Genomic DNA, 23,891 nt, shown 5'->3' on the forward strand with positions numbered 1-23,891 from the left:
TATTTCAATGGGGGTTAGTTAAAATGGTAGTTGTTGCTGTTGGTACTCAGCTTCTCTTTTCGGGTAATCATGGCAGCGCCAGTGTGTGACTGTGTGTGTTCACATTATTGTAATGAAGAAGTATCGATGAGTGTGTTTGTTTTGTCTCGATGACTTGAAAAAGAAAAGCAGTACTGAAGTGTCCGAGTGAAGAAGGGTTGGTGTCAGCTTTGCTTGCTCTAGAAACTTAAATATGGTTTCCCCCCTTTTTTTTTTTTTTTTAAACTTAAATGCTTTGCTTAAAGTTGAAGGCCATTTCTGTCGTCCTCAGAGGCAATGTCCCATTTAGGACCAGTGCGCCTTTGCAACATATGCAAATGGTCCCTATTATTGCTAATTCTTGTGGTGTCATAAAGGACCGGCAATGTTTTTGGTGACCTCATGCATGCGAACTTATCTTCTGTACTTAAACTTTTTTCGGTATAAATTCTTGATTTTCTTTCTGTCATTTATGAAGTTAGTTATCATTTACCACGCGTTCTAGTTTTAATCTCTCATGGCTAGTAGTTTTTTTTTTTGTTTTTGAGTTTGTTCAAGTTTAGTTCGTCAACTAGTCAAACCAATTTGAACAATGTTTTACATTCGATAACAATCAAACTCGATAAAAATAAAAATAAAAAACTCGTTTAAACTTAGTTTGTCAAATAAATAAGTGAAACTTGAACAAAATTTTAAACTCTTTAACATAATCAAACAGATTTGAACACTACGGTGTTTGATTCGATTAGATTCATTCAGAACCCTAACCATACCCGTGGCTAAGTGGCAGTAGGGGATCTGTTTAAGGATATATAACGAATTAATTTCTAAGGAAAGATGGTACATTGGTATTTCATAAAATGAGAAGGTTGCCTCAGTGCGCTGGCTATCTCATGAACACGATGACTGAAGCCTATAAGTAAGGTACATTTGATAGAATAGAAGCACAAAAGCTGCATTGCCCCTTCTGTGCTCACCAAATAGTCTAATTCCCAACTCACCACCACAACCAAAAGCAAATAATAAGCATTTATCCTCGCGCTCATTAATTTCATCGAGTTTGGATTGGAGGAGCACTGCAAGTAGCGTGTAGCTTCTGTCAAAGGATGTCTATTAATTTTCTGTAACTTTAGAATTTAATAACTCAAGAGTGCTCTTTTTTTTTTTTTTTCTCACATTGTCGAATGCCCGAACTTATAAGGTCTCAAATTAGTAACTCTTCTGGAAGCAGGAATGACCATCACGAATCACAAATTAAATTTTCCAGAAGGCAGGCATCCGAGTGGAGCAGACGAAGCACAGTGGCGAGTCAAAGTAGCTGCTAAAGGTGGGGGCCGTAGGCTTTCCTTTCTTATATTCAATCTGAAATTGGGAAACTTGGCTGTGAAATCCGATGGAGTAAGAGATGGAGTGAGTGGGGTCATGCTGAGACATCTGTAACCGAAGGGGTTCGCCGTTCTGTCTTCTGATCCGTCAATTCAAACACTCCCGACCAAGGCAAACTACAGTAGTGTCATTGTGTGAGCCTGAGGCCTCACGGCTTCGACGAGTCTTCTGATTTTCAGGTCGAACATTCATATCCACTCGCAAATAGCAATACATTCATCTTCCTTGAATATGCCCATTTCCGAGGGGAATTGATATTTGGACCTCTTCAGTTAGTTTCTGGCACTCCTTAGAGACGTACTGTATTATTTATCGAGTGAATTGGAGTGTTGAATACTAAAATGAATGTACGAATATCAAATTTTTTTTTTTGTTGGAGAGATTAAACTTCAAGTAGCAATTTTTCTGTCTCTAATTAAGACTTCATTGAGCGTTGACTTCTGAGATTTTCACAACATGTGAAATGGGAATTTTCTGAAAAATGTGTGGACGAAGATATATATAATGCAGATATATATCACACTAGGAAAAATAAAGAGAGGAAGAAGACGAAATGAAATGAGGAAGAATAATCCTGAAATACATAAAACAGAAAAATTGATGCTACAACGACATAATATGAAAAAAAAAGAAAAAAAAGGAAGAAGGTGTCAAGAAGAGGGAGGTGGAAGTGGGGTAACCAAAGGGGGCCACGACACCCGAATTTGACAAATTAGATGATTTGCTGATAGATTTTATATTGAGGATGGATGTTGGAGTATCACATGGGGAGGGAAGGATGATTGATAAGAATGGAATTGATGTCTATGATATAATAAACCAAAAGAATTTTTATTTTTTTTTTTAAAAAAAAAAAAGAAACCAAAAGAATTAATTAGGAATTGAAAATTTTCTGAATTCACATGCTAGAGGGTGTGCGAACATTCTTCCCTCGTCCACTTCTACACTTGCTTCCATTTGCCAATTTGACCTTTGCCCATCTTCCCTTGCTCAGTTTCTCAATCAAGAAAGCGAAAATGAGACGACAGAGCATGTGATATGAGCCAATTTTGCAGCAAAAATATAACCATCATGTTTAATTGCAGAAAATTTTTATTTGCAAACCAAAATTCCATGTGTGACTCCGCGGGTTGGTGCAGATGAGCATTACTTGCAGTTGCCGATAAGAATGGTCATGCTGGACTTCTTTTGCACCATCAGGTTACAGTACTTAAGTAGTTAAAATAAATAAATAAATAATAGATACATAAGGTCGAGATTGAAGGAGATGAGCAGGGCAAATGTTCATCGAATAGCGTAGATGCAGCAGTAGCAGTTGAATTGAGCAATCTGATAATGAAGGTTAAGAGGCAAATTCCTGTGGGGTAGCATACTGAGTGTCGTGAGGGGTCTTTACTTCTTAGCAGCAGCGGCCTTACTGGCTTGCCCTTGTGGGGTTGCCATCCCACATCGGTTCTGGGGGTTTGGGTTTATAAGTCCCTGGGAGGACCTCAAAAGTTACCGGCTTTTGAGGTTTCTTCTGGGATCTAGGTTTATAAAAGCCGAATTTCTAACTTTCATTAGAAAAGGTTAAGGGGGGATAATGCTGTTTTATTTTATGCAATCCAGATGACGGAGAAGTCGGATATTAGGTACGGTCATTGCATGTTCATCTGGGCAAGTTCTTTGTTCTGAAATACTCACTACTATTCATATATTTATGTTGCAGTCAACTCTTTATAAAATCTATAGAGTGAAAGACGAGAATTGTGACAAGTATAAATTAAAGTAGGAAAGCTTTTAATCCAAGAAATGGCCTCCTTTTCCTTTTGTCCCAAGGCCAAGGATGCCAGAACCTGACCCGGGCTTATCATATTAAACTTCTTCGGAGGCCGTCTATTAAATTCCAATCCCCAATTACGTACGACGACTAACCATTAATTACATGAGGACCACCACCAGCTCATGCATGCTTGCCTCCATTTGAAGTTAAATTGATCTTTCAGTTACTCGTCCGTACTATATAGTGTGTTTTTCTAGTCTAGAAGGAAAATAACACAGAACAAAATCATCATCGATGGCCGAATCGTGCACCTTTTCTTTTTTTTTTGAATAATTTAAAAAAGTGGGAGGTGCTGAAGCAAAAACTTCCAAATCATAAAGGTCAAGTTAAGCTAAAGTGAGAGAGAGAGAGATAGAGAAGAAACTCCAGAGGAAAAGAACGAATTGGAATTTGACTCCAGACCTTGACAATAGAGAGAATTGCAGTCTACTTTAACCCCCGAAATCTTCCAAACGATAACCTACAAAGTTTCAGTTAAAAATCAATGTCAAGCACAAACGCTTTTCATCTCACCATTCTAACTATGGCCAAATGCAGTTCGCATGCATTCGACTATCAAGAAATGTTTTCATTATTTTATTTTTTTTTAAATAAAAGAAAAGAAAAGAGAATAGAGCACTGCATGTCAGCCATTATCCTGATGTCGTCTGTGTCATTCATTCACAACTCACGAGGCTACAACGTTTGGTCAAACTTGTGTCTTTGTTTTTCGATCCTGTTCTTTTGGCTTATGGGGATCACTAGAATGAAAAAAAAAAACTAATTGGTCCACTAAAATTACACAATAAGAAAAAAAAAAAAAAAAAACAGAAAATGTGTCGATATTCTATTGCCTGGTCACATTGAAATGCAAGCAAGCTTTAACTTTATTGTTGGTTTTCCCTTGACTCTATTGTGGCAATAGCTTAAAAGTTGAATGCCCTTTCTAGCTTTGGTGGCAATAGCTTTGGGAGGTAGCATGATGGAGTAATACCTTCCACATTCAGGAGTAATGAAGCAGCATCATTACTTGTTCATTCTTAAGAAATGTTGTACCTCCGTATATAGCTCACTTTTGCATGCTAAATACTATAAGGTTTCATTTGGATCGTGAAATTTGATAAAGTATTTGAAATCCATTCAAACCGTCCGTCCAATTGTTTAGATTACTTAAGAAACATCTAAATTTATAATTTACCAATTATCAGACTACATTTTAAACATTACAATAATTTGTGAGTTCAAATCATTCATCCAGTCCTTCAATCCTTTAGCAGTGAGTGACTGTTGGGGCTATGGGTTACTGATATTGGTGAAAATATAAAAAAACTGATCACCTCGTGCCACCGCCATTTCCCACCTATGCCTCCAAACCAGTACTAGTATTTGAACAAGTAGGAGGAGTAAAGGGCGGGCGTGAAGAAAGAAGCGCCAAAAGATCAGTTTTGAGTGCCTGTCTGGCCAATGAGGGAAGAATCAAATGATTAGCATTACCGTTAAATTCAGAATTGGGGGGTTGGAAAAAGGCATGCCGTAAACTTAATCATAAGGGGGGCTTTGTTTGCATGATGCAGTAGTTAGTCTTCAAATGGTTTCTTTTTCAAGCAATAACCCTCCACAGCTATGGCGGTGTGTGGGGCTAAGATAACATAATATTGATGTGCAGCGCACATGGGGGGGGTTTGAAAATGAAGAAAAGTTGAATGTTCAATATTAGATTCCCTTTAAAAAAAAAAATTTTCCCCCCTTTTTCAATAGATGAGGATGATGCGACAACAACATAAACACTACTGGTGCTGCATCATCTCCTCTCGTGCATTTGCAGTACTTCCACTTTTCTTTTTACTGGGCCAAAAAGAAAAGTGATCGACCTTGGCTTGCATGATCTACCTTATTAGTTGACAAGACGATTTCTACGTGTGGGCAATGGCACGTCCCCTTCTGTCTTCATTTTACGTAGTAAAGGAGTACTTTTTTTGCTTCTACTGTACATAATTACATCTCAACCAACAGCTACCCGGTTAGTTAATGGCAGTGCTGCTTAAAGTGGGAACTAATTAATTACAGTTAATTTGAAATTAATGAACATAACAATTTAACAACTGGCCATAAATGAACGAATTAATTTTTACTTTATAAACTTCGAATTTTACAAGGACAAAAGGGAAAAGGGATATCCAACCGAAAAAAAAAAGAGTGAGGATTGAAAACTCGTTCTGATAATCAATGGGCTCTAGTAAATTCAACCACTATTTGACTGTGTATAACAGACTAGTAAACATAAGAATCCGACTAGATCAAAAAAATGCTGTACAGGTGGGGATTCGAACTCCCTGACCTTCCGTCCAAAGAGGGACTTGATCCCTTTTTTGTTGACACTGAACTTTGGCTCAGTGGTTTGGATTCTATACTTGTAAATGATCATTTGTATACAGCTATCCTATGCAGGGCATCAAGAAGAAAAGTATCCACAGTTGTATACGTGGACCAAACTTCTACGTACTTGCCGTAGCCTTTGAAGCAACATTAACAAGCTTACGTACATTATTCCACGCTGCCTGTTGCCGGTCAAAATTTAGTTACCTCTGCTCTGTCTCAGGTGGAGGTGGAGCTGAACCAAGTAGCTCGGCTCGAGCTCGCAAGCTACTTGATCAGCAGCTCGAGTTCGAGCTTGGTTGACCAAGCTCAATCTCGAGCTCGAGTCGCTCGTTAGAACTATCGAGTCGAGCTCGAGCTTAGAAATATGATACTCGAAAGTTCGACGAGCTCTATCGAGCTTTTTATAATATATATTTTAATTTTTATTATTATGAAATGTCAATAATATCCTTTATTTAAAATTATATATAAAATATTAATTTTTATTACTTGAGCTTGATTAGGCTTGATTGAGCTCGAATAAGCTCGATTGAGCTTGATTTGAATTGATTACATTTAATTAAACTCGAGCTCGAGTTCTATAAATTGATATCGAGCTCGAATTTTAAAAGCTTGACGAGCTCGAGCTCGAGTTTAGTTATTTTGCCTCGAGTCGAGCTCGAATAGTGCACTACTCGAGTTCGATTCAACTCGACAGCAGCCCTAGTCTCAGGTCTCCACACAAAATGATTAGAGGTATTAGTGATGGATAGAGCTATTAAATAATTGAGTTTCAAAGTGTGATAAGAGTGAAGATCATGAAAACGAACTGCTGAAAGAGGAAATGCTAAATTAACGTCAATTTACTTATTGACATTTAATTGGACAACTTTTCAGTTTTTTCCGAGAGCAGTAGCATGCATGGTTACGTGTTAATGAATAAATTGTACGAGTCAAAGTTAGGTTGCAATTCTCTGTGCCGGCAAAAAGGTGGTATAGCGGGCAACTACCATACCCACCCCATTTTTTCACCATAACAATCCCATTGATCGATGCTGCATTTGCGATCGTAACAATTACTCCATAGTAGTAGTAGTAGTACAAGAGAGAAGGAAACAAAAGAAAAGACGTGCAGCGGCAAAAGAAAAGTAGCTGATGAGTGGCTGGAGATACGCGTGCAGCGCAGCTCTTGTGGCGCCGGCTGGCGGCTACAGATAAACAGTTTTAAGGCTTTAAACTTGAAGCCGTGGCTGGGCATGGCCCCGATAATTACGGGATCTGTGATGGGTCCCAACCCTCAAGCTAACCCCCACACCCTCCACAATTATACCAGTACTAATCACTAATGTTGTTGTTGGATGCCACATTTCTAGTTGTCTTGTCTCTTGCTAATATTTGTTGGGAGCTTTCGCTTTTGTAGCCTTGATATAAATTATATTAATGTGTGCTCAAGTTTATATTTTTCTTTAAAGTATACCGCGAATTTAATTAATCCCCAGCCCCTATCATGTACGCTCATGAATTACATCATAACAATATAAAACAAAATTCGCACAATTGGTTGCTTCAATCTTTATTTGTTGCACCATGTCTCCTGAATTTGCTCATCACAATAGTAAACTAAAACTTTTTATCCAACTTTTTGATTTTTATCTTTCTTTTGGGAGATTCTAAGATTTCTTTTGGACGGTGCCTCCAAGATTCAATTTAATTTGTAAGGACATTGACAGGATGATTCTGAGACCCTTAGTTCTTGACTGTCAATCCGCAGTGTGTTTGGACTGAAAATTATTTGAGATAATTTATGAAAAGGTACTGTAACACTTTCTTGATATGATATATGTGAGATAAAAAGGTGATTGAAAAATGTGTTGATGATGCAAGTAAATCAATGTGTGTAAATAAGGTGTAAATAAAGTGAAATAATTGACAATCCACACGACGTTAACATGTTTTCCCTTCTCGCTTGACAAGATGATCATGGAATTTTCCATTTCCATCCCCTCAATGCATGGAGACTTGGGAATTTTCTTTTATTCAAAGTCAAAAACTGCAGCCAACAAAATCAAAACCCTTTTCGTTTTGAGAATTATTCTTCGAGTAATCGAAATCAAAGATGTGCGTTATGGGGTGGCTCTTGTCTGTTCAGTTTGTGGTCTTTGGTGGGGCTAAAATGGTATCCATGTCGACGTACTCGTAACCAACAAAACGAAACGGTGGGTGAGGGCATGCTTAATCCTTAGAATCATAGCCGCTGCTTGCGCCTAAATTTCCGTTTGAATAAAAAGGCAATCCCAAAACTCCGACTGACTTGTGCTCTAGTACCACAACTCAGTACTAGTTGTTCATCACCAACCTCTTTTATCTATTCCTCCTCTCGTGTGTCTGGATTATTCGTATAGCCACCACCTTCGTCATTTGTTCTTTTCATTTCATTAGTTGTATTCCAAGGTTGCCCTCGAGGACAACGACACAAACAGGGTACCACCGAGGGCAATTATGTCTAATGACCAAAAGATAGAAAATTTGAGACTTTCTACACATGTAAAAAAGTGAAAGCATCATTCATCAAATTACACTCTCTAATTTGACAACTTTAGATTTTTTTTTTCTTTTGTCAATACTGACGGATGCACCTATATGAATATAAAAGAAGTCACGTTAGTGACAACGTGATGAATGGTAAGGTTTGAATTATTGATCTCATACTTCACAAAGACATGTGATGATCAACTACTACTCTATTTTTTTTTTGTCACAACGATTGAATTTCTATAACCTAATCTAGCACAATCTAGGGGGTTGGGGGAGGGGGACTCGATGTGAGTACATACTCCATCGAAAAAAACCAATTAAGGCCGCCACATACAGTGACAAATTGGTGAGAGATAAGGGTTGAACCCACCCTTGACCTCCCACACCACCAAAACTTACCAAAGGCCTAGTGGCGTCAATTACTACTCTAGTGATGGTTGGCTACAACATTAGGTTATTATGGAAGCATTCTTTCATAATAGTCCTTCTTTCCTCCCCCCATAAATAGTCCTCAAGCTCAAGCCCTCCTCAATAACTTTAGATTATTTTTTTTTTATCAATCCTCACAGTCTATTACTACTTCTAATGCACTCATATGGATTTAAGAGTTACTATCTACACCTATTCCTAAGAAAACTATGGATGCGCTCATATGAATTTAAAAAAAGTCATATTAGTGACAACGTGATGAAAGGCAAAATATGAATTATTGACCTCCCACCCTACAAAGATATGTGGTGAGTGGTAGTTAGTTCCAACTTTAGGTTATTATGGTAGCATTCTTCTGTTCTGTTATTAGTAGTATTTGTGAAGAACTACAGGGTACTCGAGAGAATGACAACTAGGATTACAAGTCAACAAATGCACAACATTGAACCTCCAAGTTCTCTGCCCTTCATTCATGATAATCAAAAGTCAAAAAACAAACATGCAGGTTACGTTCAGTTACGCCGGGGGAATTCTTCCAGGTCCTTTATTTGCCTCAGCCCAATTGTCCAATTCTTTTTGTTTTTCTTGGTAGAAGGAAAAGAAAAGTTATAAGTATCAATTAATTAATAAGCAAAATACGATGTGTAATTTCCTTATTTCGCAGCGTGATTGGACTTGTCGTGATGACAGATGGGCGAGACCGGAAAAGTAAATATCAAATAACAGCGGAAATTGAGTTTGTGTGAAGCGTAGATAAAAGCGACCGGTTCATGCACAAAATCTGAAATTGTAGACTGGGACATGCACTCTGCGCATTAGAGCAACTCGACTTCAAGCGCGTGACACGGGTCCCACTTGACCCATTCTCGTAAAGAAAGTAGAATCGTAATTGGAACGTGAATCACACGTCCCTTGAAATATGACGGTGCTTGTGCGTTTGGGAAAAAAAAAGAAGAAGAAGGAGAAAAGGTAAAGAAGTGTTGCCGTTTTGATAAAAAAAGAAAAAGAAAAAGAAAAGGTAAAGAAAGAAAATTTGTTTTACAAAAGAGGATCAGCAATGAGGCTCAAATTACAGCAACTGCCACTGAGACCATCTAGCTCTAGAGGCAGAGGCAGAGGCAGAGGCCCAAGCTCAAGCCCTCCTCTCCTCAATAAATAGTCCTCTTCCCTCCATTCTTTCCTCCCCCCATCTCCTCATCCCAATCTCACTCTCTCCCTCTCCCTCCTCCCTTTATCTCTCGTGCAATTTCAGAGAAAATGGCTGTTGTGGGTTTGGTCTGCATTGCTTCAGTCTTGGCATTAGCATTTATGCTAGTAGCCGAGGCCAGGATCCCAGGTGTATACACTGGTGGAGATTGGCAGGGTGCCCATGCCACCTTCTACGGAGGCAGTGATGCTTCCGGCACTATGGGTACGCATTCTGTAGTCTGTACCCATTCCATTTTAGCTAAAACCAACCATTTTTGCCCCTCTTGAGCTCCAAATTCTTGAGTTTTTACGTTTATACGGTACATTGAAACTATTAAGTTGTTGTTAGCACAAATGTACCCTGCATACTCCCATTGCAGTCCAGACCAAAACGAAAAAAACAAAAATTGCCATTAATTTCTTGTATGAAGTAGTGTAGTATGTCTGAAGAAAACGAAATGGGGCTAGCTTTTGGTGACTCGACTCAAGAAATGCAAATACTGAGTCGAAATACATTTGTATTTTAACGACAAATTGTGGCTCTCCATTTCCGAGCAAAGTCTGCCAATGTATCCTGCATTTTATGAATTCTCCTTGTCTAGTAGTCTCTCTCTACCCGTACTAGTGCAATATGCAGGTTCTTGGTGAAAATTAAAGCGAAATATACCCATACCAGTACAATATATTCTAAAGTTAGTAGTGTGTTGGTTTTTGCACAATTATACTACTAAGTAATAAGTAATACTTATTAGTACTCTGATGATTTGTTGGGTGTCACATGTAATGAAATGATGCAGGTGGGGCATGTGGGTACGGCAACCTGTACAGTCAAGGGTATGGAGTGAACACTGCAGCGCTCAGTACAGCACTGTTCAACACTGGACTGAGCTGTGGCGCGTGCTTTGAAATCAAGTGTGCCAGTGACCCCGGCTGGTGCCACCCGGGCAGCCCCTCCATTTTTGTTACTGCTACAAACTTCTGCCCGCCAAATTATGCTTTGCCTAATGACAATGGTGGATGGTGCAACCCTCCTCGTCCTCATTTCGATCTGGCCATGCCCATGTTCCTCAAGATCGCCGAGTACCGCGCCGGAATTGTCCCCGTCACCTACCGCCGGTAACTTCTCATTGCTCTCTGCTTTTTCCAAGTACTCGCAGTGATTTGTGTTTTACTGCCGTGTCATGTCAGTCAACATTTTACTGTACTTCAGCTGAAATCTCGCACCCGTATCATGTGTTACCATAATTAATTAACCTTGTGCTCTCTTTGCTCTCTGTTCACTACTTTTTTAAACCCCGCCCCCGCCTAGTAATTTTGCCCTTTTTCATCCTGAAACTTGCCCATCTGCATTTTTCATTTTGGAATCTGCAGAAGTTACAAGTTTCCGATATTCTCTATCTAGATTACAAAAGTGACCATTCCAATTCCATTTCCAATTAGATGCGATACGTTCTTCTCTATCTATCAAAACGGTTAGTTACATAGCACTATCACTTTTCGAATATATGTTTTTTTTACAATTTGGACACAAGTATGACGGTTTCTAGTCACTTTCGGTCCAAAAAATCCCATTTCCCATGGCTCGCTCTATCCCCATGTTTCAACCTTTTCTGGAGCCCTCTCAATTTGCATGCTAGCTCAGGGTCTTTGCTCTGCTGAAACGTGGGTGTGAAATTCCAGAAAAGGGCATCGCAGAGTTGCATTGAGACAGCTGCACTTGCACATGGGGGTCTGTTGTCACTGATCATACAAATTGAGTCCAGCCAACGACCCCGTTTAACTGTGGACTAAACATACCACATGGAAACCGCGTTAACGCCCGGGCGGGCCTACCATATATCAATAATAGTAAATATTTTTTCCACAGCCATGAGCCAACGTTCCCGTTGGTTTTTTGTTTTGTTTTACTAATCGCGCACGGTCAATTTTCACGCGGATGTAGATCGTTAGAACCGAGGTCACCTCTGGGGACCACACAGTCTCCCACGATGCATTGAGAATTCTCTCGTTCATCAATGGGAAAAGGCCTAGCCGTACTGCGTCCTCATGCTTAATTCCCGTTCCGCGTCTCACGGTAGTAGACACTGGCACAATGTAGACAACACAGACGACAGCATTTAATGTGTCTCGAGCGGCTAAATAAATTGACTAAACTGACCCATGATTTTCTGGTTTATTTCGCAGGGTGCCGTGCAGGAAACAAGGCGGCGTCAGGTTCACGATTAACGGATTCCGTTACTTTAACCTGGTTCTGGTCACCAACGTCGCGGGTGCAGGGAACATCGTGAGGGTGAGTGTGAAGGGAAGCAGGACTGGTTGGATTAGCATGAGCCGTAACTGGGGCCAGAATTGGCAAACCAACGGCAATCTGGTCGGTCAGTCACTGTCGTTTAGGGTCGCAGCCAGTGACAGACGCAGCTCCACCTCATGGAATATAGCCCCAGCACATTGGCAATTTGGTCAGACATTCGTTGGGAAGAACTTCAGAGTCTAACTCGAGAACAAATCCGAGCCCGGAAAAATTGGATTTACATTTTTACCCTTGTTGGTGGCACCATGTTTTCTGTTGGGGTCATTATTATTCCTATATCTAATATATACTTACTACTGTTTCACACTGTTGGCAGGGTTTTTTTTTTTTTTTTTTGATTGACTTTATTATAACAATTTGGGATCGTAGGAGTGGGGGGATGGTTGGTCATTGGGCATTGTGAGGAAAGGTGTAAAAGTAAAGTGTGGGGAGTGTTGTAGTAATAGTAGTAGAAGAAGAAAGGGGGAGTGAGGAGGAGCTGAGGCGGCTGCACAAGACGTGTAGCCCGCAGCTTTTGAAATTACTACTAGTACTTTTGCTAGTAGTTGTAGTAGTAGTGGAATTGTACGTACTATGACTTCTATTTTGGTGAGTTGCTTATTGTATTTCTGGTACTTCTAATGAGGCAATCTTCATGTTGAATTTGCTATGGTTGTTTGCCATTACTATGAGATTTGATCGACGAACCGCTACATCATCCATTCATTCATTTTTCCGTCAAATCTTAAATCTGAATAAATAGCAATTGAACACTCAAATGCATGAAGTTATCGAAAACTCATAATGCTGCTACCATTTTATAAATAAATGTGCTGCTTGCCATCAAATAAATAGAGTGATTGACGTTACACAATTAATGGTTCGCTCACAGCAATTGTTTATGTATCTATATGTATATATATACACACATTGGGAGATGCTTCGCATATTCTGGCTGTGCTTAGCAGCAGCAGCAGCAGCTTATGCAGTGGCCGTGCAACAAGATGAGGAAACAGAGGAAGGATTTGGAATAGAAGGACAATTCGCACGCAATTTCTCACAACTGAAAAGCGTTTCCTCCGCTTATCGGAACCACCCGTTAATCAATCATATGTGCATAATTCCTAACAATTTCAGCGAATTCTATTGCATTATTCGCACAAATAGACGACAATAATGGATCACTTGATGCCACGCCACGACCTAAATGGGTTTCATTTCGTGAGGAGTGTGGGTCTCATAGTCACTCGTAGCATTCTTCGGCGCTCCCTAAGATTCTACATGGATGATGATTCTTCGTGGAGTCGGACCCATTGTGAGACCAAAAAAAAAAAAAAGACTTTGGATTCCCATTCCAAAAGATTGAAAAAGGTAAGAATCGAAACTGGGGGCATTGGATACCTTCTTCAGGTATTTGGACAGCTTTCTCATGATGTGCAAATCCCAATCTTTCTTCCCTTCAAATCATGTACGTACTATGCACATTAGAGGGAGGAGCGGGTTGCGCAAATTACAGTACTACGAACTATAAAATCAGCACTTACTGACGAGTCCGTGACTCTTAAAAAAGGTAAAGCTGTGCTCGCTCGTGGTCGAGGAGGCATATCCGCATATTCCCACACAACATTCTCTACGTGTTGTGCTGCAGAAGAACTCTGAAAGAGAACAGTTTAATAAGGTTGATTTTGAAAGTAATTTGGCTTAACCAATCTGTTTAAAGAACCAATTAATCAAGCGGAGCCCTGCAAACAAAATTTCATTTTCATCCACGACAGAATGAGGCAGAGGAAAGTCGTTCGATCTTTATGCGTCAAAGTTTTTTTTTTCTTTTTTAAAAAAAGAAGGTACTTTAAGGGTAGTATGTCTTTGAAATTGAAGGCAAAAGTGTTTCTAAGATCAACTTTAAGTGAACAAAATTGATAAATTAATGGAAAGACAAGTTGGGAAAAATAATAGTAACCAAAAAAAAAAAAGGCAAAGCATCAGAAAATTTTGGCAAATGGGCCAATCTTGTCTCAGCTGACAGCAGTTCACTTAAATCCCAGTATGATTTTTTCTTATGCACTTCTTGTAAATGACCTGACCACAGGAGACACTTGGAGTATACTTCTTCCTTGTTTTAGTATACTTCTTCCTTGTTTGCCTCCAGAATGTAATAGATCAGAGTGTATCTCCCAGACTCCCACCATTCATCTAAGATGTTAAAATAGAATTCTATCTTCTCAGACTTTTCTAGCCTCAAAAAATAGTTGTACGGCAAAGGTGGAATTAAATACTGATACACAACCAACATCAAACAGAACCCAAAACTTCCCCAGATGAATGAATACTCAGAAAAATCAATTACTCAACAAGCCCTTGAAGCCCTCAATGCTTCAATTTGCATCCTAAAAGTAAAATTAAGTAGCAATAATGGTTTGTAAAAGTTACGTCTGGAGGCCAAGGCAATAGTCATCCAATGTGATTACCAATCTCATCAGAAATAAAGCCAGTTGCAGACAATCCTATAGAAGTTGTACCAATGCGATTACGCCTGTTTTCTTCCCTAATACATGTCAGAACCACTAACTGCAGAAGTTGTTGTCCCTTGACTGAAATAAAATCATACATCATAGTCGAACTGTCCTAAAGAAGATTACTACTAAGTTTCATCAGCCAAACAACAAAACTGACTCTATGTAGTCTCATCATAGTTGCAAACTGTCACACTAAATAAAGACATCACTGATCCAACAGGGGCTAAATTCAAGAGCCGGCTACAGCATATGATCAATATAACGGATGATTCACCACAGTGACATCATCATTGAATGAAGATGGATAGGCCATGGACCTGAATAACGCACGTACCACGATTAGCATAGCAAGTGTGAAATAATTCAAAATGGATAGCTATTAAACACGAAGTCGACAGGAATATGGATTTGTAACCATAAATCGGTTTCATGATAGTTGATTAATCGGTGCATATACTTCCATAACACAATTTGCTCTTAAAATGAAGAAAAAAATGTCAGTAGCAGAGATGTCTTGAATTCCCTGATTACAGGTAGATGCTGAGGATGAGAAACTGAAAAAGCTAAAGAACGAATTTGGAAATGAAGTTTATGAAGCTGTGACAACAGCTTTGATGGAGCTGAATGAGTACAACCCCAGTGGCAGGTATGTTATACCTGAGTTATGGAACTACAACCAGAAAAGGAGAGCAACACTGAAGGTCCCTTGACTGAAATAAAATCATACATCATAGTCGAACTGTCCTAAAGAAGATTACTACTAAGTTTCATCAGCCAAACAACAAAACTGACTCTATGTAGTCTCATCATAGTTGCAAACTGTCACACTACATAAAGACATCACTGATCCAACAGGGGCTAAATTCAAGAGCCGGCTACAGCATATGATCAATATAACGGATGATTCACCACAGTGACATCATCATTGAATGAAGATGGATAGGCCATGGACCTGAATAATGCACGTACCACGATTAGCATAGCAAGTGTGAAATAATTCAAAATGGATAGCTATTAAACACGAAGTCGACAGGAATATGGATTTGTAACCATAAATCGGTTTCATGATAGTTGATTAATCGGTGCATATACTTCCATAACACAATTTGCTCTTAAAATGAAGAAAAAAATGTCAGTAGCAGAGATGTCTTGAATTCCCTGATTACAGGTAGAGAGTAAGAAGGTTCACCTTCAGTGATCCTTGGTTTTCCATTTGAGGCATTTCCACTGCTCCATTATGTATGCTACTCCTTCCTTCAGTGTTGCTCTCCTTTTCTGGTTGTAGTTCCATAACTCAGGTATAACATACCTGCCACTGGGGTTGTACTCATTCAGCTCCATCAAAGCTGTTGTCACAGCTTCATAAACTTCATTTCCAAATTCGTTCTTTAGCTTTTTCAGTTTCTCATCCTCAGCATCTATTACTTCCTGCAAAGCCACATTTGAAAGTTAGGTGTGCACAAAATCTCAGTCAAAAGGGCTATAGAAAGAATGACGGATATCAATCTCTCAAGGAGCAATGCAATCTGCACTACTGATAAGCCAAGCCATATCATGCCAACATGGCCACAACAACATAATCGAGAGTTACCGTAAATTAAGAAATCAATCTGTACCATTGTACTATAAGAAATCTTAATTGCTGAAGTCAGATCTTTACCTTATGACCTTTACTATCATCAGTCTTCACGATCTTAAAAGGATGCCAGTTGGGATCTCGAAGGTGATCCTCCCATTGTGAACACAGCTCAGCAGCTTTCACGGCTATTTCCTTCCGTCGAAACATTCTTTTAGCTGCATTTTTGAATGGGACATCATCCATTTCACCCATTCTCTTTACACCAATTGAAGTCTGAGAAGTCTGACAAGTCCTCTCCATCAAGCACTGCAGGACAATCAGAATATATATTCATTAGGTGGCCTCATAAAGAACCAATCCATATGGAGAATCACACATTTTACCCACTTGTATTTCAGTTGTGGCTGATGGCACAAGCAAACACTTAAACGCATAGGAGTAGCAGATTGTGGTAAAGGCAACTAGAGAACCAGTTGAGAAATGTAATGCGATTCTTACGTTTACCAACTCTTTCCGAGACTCCTGTAATTCATCATTGCTTTTACGCTCCTTGACAATGAGAGCTTGATTACGCACTTCTAGATCTTCCAGTTCTTCTTCTTTCTCTCTTAGCTCAACTTGGATTGCTACCAACTTGTCATCTACTTCCTCATCTCCACCAGTTCCAATGTGTTTCATTACTTGCACAGCCCCTCTTAGACGTTCTATCTCCAGTTCCAATGCTTGCTTTGCATCAAGTTTCTTCTCCAATTCAATAATTTGCACGTGCAGTTTTTCTTTTTCTCTCTGCGAGTTTGTAGTTTACGTCATTGAGACACAATGGTCATAGTACCCTCCCCATCCCCCCTCCCCAAATATATATATATATATATGGTTGTACCTTCTGCTCTTCAGCCAACTTCAAAAGATTTTCATCAGCTTTCTTTTGCTCCAAGGTGGCTTTTGCATTCTGTAAAAACAACAAATTGCTGAGTAAGTCACTAAAACTGAGATATTTGACGTTGATACTATGCAATCTTATTACTTTGATTCACCAACCTTTGATCCTTATTCATATTCTGAATCATGTGAAAGTTGTATTAGCCCTTTTATACAACACATTTATTTATGAAAAAGGCTGTCAATCTACCATCCGAATTGGGCTGTAACAGGTCCAGACTCGAATCACCGAATTAAGGCTTAACCCCTTTTCTACCATATTGAAAACCCTACATTTATGATTTGTTGGCAGAGAAGAATAATAAAATGTTCAACTTGGTACCATTTGCTTCTCTAGCTCAAGCTTTTGTCTTTCATTGTAAGCCTCCCGATTCTCCAATTCTTTCTCTCGCTCAATCAGCTTTTGCTTTTGTACTTCTAGCCGTAATGCAATCGTCTCGTGCTCTGAAAATATCTTTTCAAGCTGAACACGTGCAGCCTCCTGTGTCTTCTGCATCTCTGATTAACGTCAATGGAAGAAAGTGAAGGAAATGAATGCAAAATTTGTAGCTAGAATAAAGAATAAAACCAAGAATACAACAGCAAATCATCAAGAAAAAAAAGTTGTCGCAATTTTCGTTCTGATACTGTGAGCTCATACCCTCGTTATACAATCGGTGCATCTCATCCTTTTGAGTCATCAAATTGCTTATACTTTGAATGGTTTCATTGTATTTACTCTCAATATCCTTAATATGCTTGTTCTTAACTTCAATTTCATTGGCAAGATTGGAAACAAGCATTGAGGTTCTTTGCTTCTCTTCTTCTTGAACATCAGCAATAGTCTTCAAATCTGCCTTCTTTCTAAGGTGTTCTCCAATTATTGTTGATGAGTCATAATCATCAGCGCGAGCAATCCACCCATACAACGTTGCACCCCTATCACATGCTTCATGGTAATCCCTTTTCCCATGATGTTCAGCTTCAAAACTCTTTTCAAAAGCCATTGCATTACAGAATCCCGGCCAGTCCTTATTGAACTCTATTATTGCATACCCTGAAAATCCCGTCCAGTTCCACAGTGGTTGCACCTTGAGGGGATTAAACCCTTTCAAAGTGAAATTATCCCTAAGCTTTGAGCCACTATCTCCAACATAACGCCCATCTCTCTTCTCACTGGGAATATTAGCAACAATTCCCATCCAAGGATAAACAAATTTTTCACTTGGACCGGCACTTGCAATAGGATCATCAGCCTTCTTCTTGATTGATTCAGCTAATGGTTTCTTTATGTCAACATCACTGTCGATGTACCTCACCAATCCAAGATGTTTTCCCCTATCTTTCATTTTTCTTTTTGTTGAACCCTTGGAAACTCCAGAAGCATGCTGGTATAGGTCCCTCAAGCTGTACTTGTGGACTTTCCTAGGACAGAATGGGCAGCTATACTCTTCACCTGAAACTTGAAGTTTTTCACGACCATCTTTAAGTTTCGCGTACCATTGAATGCTGTAGTCTTCAACTTCTGATTCACTTAAATCAGTTTCCTCTTCCGATAAGGACATGTTTCAGACAACCTGAATTAAATGAAACACCATGTTAGCAAGAACTATTACCAGAAGATAAAGCATTTTAGATAACGGGGAGTGACTAGATAGATGTGCAAAGAACTAAATAGCTAGGATCCCTGTTTTGACTCTTTCTTCTACAAACATACGCAACTTATCTCTTAAATTAGACAAATGATCTGTATTCCATACTAGTTCTGAACTATGAAAATTGACACTCAGAACAAAGCACCTTTTCAAACATGTAGGCTAAGGCCCTGAAAACAAGAAAATATGTTGGAATCCATTTCTTGGCCCTACACACCTACAGAGTAGTTTAATCAGACACTATAAGTTTTATCTGACAATTCTTTCAAAATGCAGTTAGTGACTAGAACGGAACCTTGATTAAAGATTTTTAAGAAATAAAGTCCATAAGAATAAGAACATAAGGTCAATACGAAAGAGATTTTATTATTTAATAAGAATGATATTTCCACATGACTACAGCCAAGGGGTAACAGTTGTAGTGTGTTTGGATAGCAATTATTTAGTCAAAAATTATCTGTTTGCATCACAAATACAATTTTTAATATATTTTTTTAATCTCGCATACATCACATCACAAAAAATTATTACAGTAATTATTCCAAATAATCTTTTATCCAAACATTCTTAATTATTATCAGGAAAGAAATTAATACACGTATTCAAAAATTGCCAATCATGAAGGTGGTGGAAAATTATGTGCGAGCTCTAAATTGTATAGAAGAAAACAGGTAAAAGGGCTTCAGAAGGAATAGCATAAAATAGATTTAACCGTCCAGGAAATGAAAAAAAAAAAGTTCTTTTAATGGGAACCAAGAAATATGTGTATATAAGAGTGAGGGCCCGAAGGCTCTTTTCCCACCCTCGACTCTCGTATGCTCCCTGTGCTGGTCTCATCTTAGAACAGAAAAAAATATCACAGGACATTATCACGTGCTATCTTTGAAGCCCAAAAGACTAAAACATCAGGGAACAGCCAAAGAAGCGACAGCAAATCCCATTTGTACCCCAGAAAAATTGTCAAAAGGAATCAAGAAAAACATGCGACAATCGAAGACCAACAATGGAAACAAGCACTGGAATCTCACAATCTTTTTCTACAGTTTACAAATCCTCATACCCAACCCAGAACAGAACAAGCTGCATTTTATCAGCATATATTATTACAATCCAAACAGACTACATAGCACAGGTCTATTTAACGAACTCTGCAATCAAACCATTTAACGAGATGTAACTCCAAAAAAATGGATGAGGAAAAAAAACAGTAAAAAACCCAAAATATAAACAAGCTTCATATTACTGGACCAAAAAAAAAGGATGATTACAGACAGAGAAGAATGAAAGCTAGAAGAGAGAGCAAACCCAAAAAAATACGAAAACATGTCAACAAACAGGGCAAAGAAAGAAAAAAACATCATACATCGTATACACTTTTGAAAAATGATCAAATTCCGAGTCCCAACCTGGAGAAACCGCGAAATCAGAGTAGCAGATTATCCTTTGAAATTTCACCGGAGAAAAAAAGGAAAATATAAAATAATCAAACTAAACAAAGAGACGAAGAGGTCTCTGAGGTGATGACTGATGAAGGAGGAGGCAGAAGGCGTGCCACTGTTATGGAGAGTACTGGTACCACCGGCACCAGCAGCACTCTTTTTCGCCATAATTAATTACTTTTGGATTGCGAGCATTTGTGAGAGGCGTTACGCGCTATAAAGCGAGTGACTGTTTTTGAGCGGACACGTGTACAATCCTGTGGAGAGTGTTAACATTGTGACCCTGTGATGCGAGTATTGGTGGAGATTGGATTTCCGATTTTGGAGGACGTGATGTGAGCCGCACTGGACTATCGTGGGTATTAGTCGAATATGGGGTGAATGTCGGATCTTTGTGAGTAATTGCCACGTGGCCTCTGGTGTCGTCAAAGCAACTTCTGCACCAAGTTTCCTTCTTGTGCTTGCTTTAAATTTAAAAAAAAAAAAAGAAAAAAAAAGAAACCGTACATCCTCCCTTCTCTCTCTGTTTTTCTTTTTTCTTTCTGGTTTTCTTTACCAAGAAAATTACACTACTAAGCACTAATCCATCATCTTCAATGAGGTTAGTATTATTTTCATGGTTATGTTTCTTTCTGCCTTTTTAGCGAACAGAATTGAAGCGTAGGAAATTAACCAGCAAACAATACCCATGAAAGTCATAAACATCCAATTTGTCCTGCAGGTTACCAAGATATTATAAATTTAATACAGTTTCTCCTGGAATTAATGCCAACTGTGTTTCTGTTTCTAATTTCTATAATGCAATTCCTTCAAAAAAAAATTTCTATAATGCAACCGGTACCAAGATGTTATAAATGAATACACTGATACTATCCACGTATCATTGAAAGAAATTTACTGCTCCCTCCATTCTATTCTAATAGTCTTGATTTTTTTCATACAATTTAAAAAAAAATAAAAATTAATTAACTTTATTGGAAAAGTAAATTTAACATACAATTTTTTTTAAATACCCTTGCATTAATATTGATATTCGAATAATCATCATACCTTTACATTAATTGCAATAACAATAGATAATAAAATACATTAAATAAAGATATTTTAAAGAAGTTAAAAGTTAACTATATTTTTAAATTAAAAATTAAATTATAATTTGGGACGGATGAAAATAGACTATCAAGGGAGTATATATTAACGATGATGATTGGCAGTTACTTTTAAAACATTAAATTGGTTCCTTTTCGCTTTCTCGCCTCCCGTTTTAGTGCCAAGGAGGGAGCAAAGCCCGTTACTCCAATTAACTGGTTCATCCGCGCAGGTGAAAGGGCCGTGGGCTGAAATCCTGAAACCAAGCCTATAAACTCAATGCCAGAACACAACAAAAGCACAATAACGCCGTCTGTGGGAATCGAACCCACGACCACATGGTTAAAAGCCATGCGCTCTACCGGCTGAGCTAAGACGGCTGGTGACAACGGAATTTTGTTTGGTATTATTACTGAGACGAATTTTCGGTCTAATTTTTCTACTTTCCCCAAAAAAGAAGAACCGATACCTAAGTTTGAAATTCTACTCAGCAAAGAAGCCATTTGTCCTTATCATTGTTCTTGTGTTGTTTTATAAAATGAGTCTGGTGCATTTCATAATGAAAAGAGGAAAACATCTTTGAAACATGAAACAATTTTCTCGATCGCTCAATCTAAAAGCCAAGTTCTCATTGTCGGCAATAAATCATTTGTTTCCGAGTGGTGGACATTTACAATTGCATTTGACACCTTCCTTGCTTACCATAGAAAATTAACACACTCCAAAAAAAAAAAAAAAAACTCCTCCAAGCTTTTGCTGAGAAGAAAGGTGTTGTATGTTGATCATTAGTTTCCTGTGTAGCAATTTTGGGAAGCCATGTTAATTTTTCGAACGGTGTTTTAAAGGGTATATTAGCAGTATAAATTTGGTCTAATCCAATAAAATATACCATTACACTTATCTCTTACGTGATTCAGTATAAATTTGGTGGCGAACCAGTTTTTAAGTCAATTTAACTGCTTTGATTGAGAAGTATATGGATTTATGGACTGAGCCCATTCTATGGACTTATAGATGGAATCTTTTGTTACCATCCAAAATTACTCCCAGGTGAATTATGTTTCTCTGATAATTGTGTAGAACTTCAGAAACTGATAAAGGAAGGAAATAATTACTTGAATTTTATGTGGTTGGAAAAAGAAAGAAAAAAAAAAAAGGAGAGAGAGAGAGATTGCAGTAAAGAATAGGAAAACAAACAACTACATTCATGATCATGTACCAATTGGTTCTCAGTACTCTTAATCTAAATTGTTTAACTTCAAAAATTACCTTGCAAGAAAAAAGAGATGAAATTTCCCATGCATACATGGGCTAATTAAATCAAAGTATTATCATTTTCCTTCGACAAATTATATCTATTCTGGCTGGAGGGAAAGACTGTATCTGAAACACCTTATGGCCTTCGTTGTTTAGTTCTTACTATGTTTATCTTTTGTTGCGTTACATCGACCTTTGACTCTGTAACTTCACAAAAGGCTACTTAGGTCCTGTTCGCAGTCATAGTAAGTCCTACAACTTCAGCAATAATCACATGACTGTCCTCTCCCTACTGTTTAACACACTATACTTGCGAGTGTAAGTATATATGTGCAAATACGTTCCTATGACTCCATCCCTACGTATCCCTTCTCCCCCTCCATCTTTCTCTCTGCCACCACTGCGTGTGTCCTTGTGTGAGAGAGAAAGAGAGAAAACGTGCGTGGGTGTTTGAGCTATAGTGTGTGTGTGTGTGTGTTTTCTCTTCCACTGCAGGACTAGTTGATTCTCAAAGACAATGTCCGGGGTATGGATATTCGACAAGAAGGGAGTGGCCCGTTTAATCACAAACCCGACTCGAGAATCCTTCGAGCAGCTGAACCCAACTTACCCGGGCACACCTACCTCACCCGGGGCACGTCCAAAGGTCCTTGTCTACCTTCCTTCGAACCAGGTAATACGTTCTTACACTGAGCTGGAACAAAGACTTGAGGAGCTTGGTTGGACCCGTTACCACAACCCAAACAGGTCGGACTTGCTCCAGTTCCATCGCTCCGATGATTCGGCTCACCTCATTTCTCTTCCTAAAAGCTTTGCCAACTTCAAGTCGCTTCACATGTATGATATTGTAGTGAAGAACCGTTCTTTCTTTGAGGTCCGTGACTCCAACCGCCACCGTAACCACGACCACGACCACGACCACCACTAACCTGGTGCAAGATAATCTAATCCAAATTCTAGCACTATCATTTACGATGAAATTAATCATATCATTAATTATATTATCTAATTGCGAAGTTGTTTATATCATTCTCTTTGTTGAGAGCTGATTATGAACAAATGATTGCCATATAAGTAGCGGCAATGTGCTCAGTTAATAGCCAATTAATTGAGGATAGTGTGTGAGTGAATGTGAAGCTATATATATATATATATATATGATGAGTGACTTATGATCTATAATAGTATGTATTAATTGCAAGTTAATTTTAATTTGTAATGAATCTATAGTAGTATTGGCACCTTAATTTCATTAGTGCAAATTTAATGAAATTATAATGTTCATCAGAAGAAGAAGAAGAAAAAAAGAGTAGCTGCAATGTGGTCAGTTAGTAACCAATTAAATGAGGATAGTCCGAGAGTGATGTGAAGCTCCGATGAGCGACTTGTGCTCTATAATATTATGTATTGCACGTTAATTTGTAATGAAATGA

At 38.6% G+C, this 23,891-nt stretch overlaps 2 protein-coding genes and 1 non-coding gene across 3 annotated transcripts; 1 reads left to right on the forward strand and 2 right to left on the reverse strand.

The window, feature by feature from the left end:
- Nucleotides 1-9,698: 9,698 nt before the first annotated feature.
- Nucleotides 9,699-12,675, forward strand: LOC113777377 (expansin-A6-like). Its single transcript, XM_027322445.1, has 3 exons — nucleotides 9,699-9,938; nucleotides 10,513-10,831; nucleotides 11,900-12,675. The coding sequence occupies exons 1-3, from the start codon at nucleotides 9,785-9,787 to the stop codon at nucleotides 12,207-12,209; spliced, it is 783 nt and encodes a 260-aa protein (XP_027178246.1). The 5' UTR covers nucleotides 9,699-9,784; the 3' UTR covers nucleotides 12,210-12,675.
- Nucleotides 12,676-14,957: 2,282 nt separating this feature from the next.
- Nucleotides 14,958-20,178, reverse strand: LOC113780121 (protein INVOLVED IN DE NOVO 2-like). The gene is made up of 8 exons (XM_027325940.1): nucleotides 20,080-20,178; nucleotides 17,680-18,595; nucleotides 17,362-17,537; nucleotides 16,981-17,049; nucleotides 16,599-16,886; nucleotides 16,182-16,406; nucleotides 15,711-15,949; nucleotides 14,958-15,473 (listed from the first exon to the last, which is right to left on the reverse strand). Exons 2-7 carry the CDS (start codon nucleotides 18,581-18,583, stop codon nucleotides 15,713-15,715), a joined length of 1,899 nt encoding a protein of 632 aa, XP_027181741.1. The 5' UTR covers nucleotides 18,584-18,595; nucleotides 20,080-20,178; the 3' UTR covers nucleotides 14,958-15,473; nucleotides 15,711-15,712.
- Nucleotides 20,179-21,508: 1,330 nt separating this feature from the next.
- Nucleotides 21,509-21,581, reverse strand: TRNAK-UUU. The gene has a single exon. It is a non-coding gene; the product is annotated as a tRNA-Lys (tRNA).
- Nucleotides 21,582-23,891: the final 2,310 nt, after the last annotated feature.

This window comes from Coffea eugenioides, chromosome 1 (assembly GCF_003713205.1).
Source record: "Coffea eugenioides isolate CCC68of chromosome 1, Ceug_1.0, whole genome shotgun sequence".
In the NCBI taxonomy this organism is placed as follows: Eukaryota; Viridiplantae; Streptophyta; class Magnoliopsida; order Gentianales; family Rubiaceae; genus Coffea; species Coffea eugenioides.

What these genes read in the sequence shown, in the direction of transcription:
- LOC113777377 (XM_027322445.1), top strand. Translation starts at nt 9,785, where the DNA reads ATGGCTGTTGTGGGTTTGGTCTGCATTGCTTCAGTCTTGGCATTAGCA. An exon ending in TGATGCTTCCGGCACTATGG is followed by an intron (nt 9,939 to 10,512) that starts GTACGCATTCTG and finishes GAAATGATGCAG; the next exon opens with GTGGGGCATGTGGGTACGGC. An exon ending in GTCCCCGTCACCTACCGCCG is followed by an intron (nt 10,832 to 11,899) that starts GTAACTTCTCAT and finishes TTTATTTCGCAG; the next exon opens with GGTGCCGTGCAGGAAACAAG.
- LOC113780121 (XM_027325940.1), bottom strand. Translation starts at nt 18,583, where the DNA reads ATGTCCTTATCGGAAGAGGAAACTGATTTAAGTGAATCAGAAGTTGAA. An exon ending in GCACCGATTGTATAACGAGG is followed by an intron (nt 17,538 to 17,679) that starts GTATGAGCTCAC and finishes GACGTTAATCAG; the next exon opens with AGATGCAGAAGACACAGGAG. An exon ending in TTGAGCTAGAGAAGCAAATG is followed by an intron (nt 17,050 to 17,361) that starts GTACCAAGTTGA and finishes TTGTTTTTACAG; the next exon opens with AATGCAAAAGCCACCTTGGA.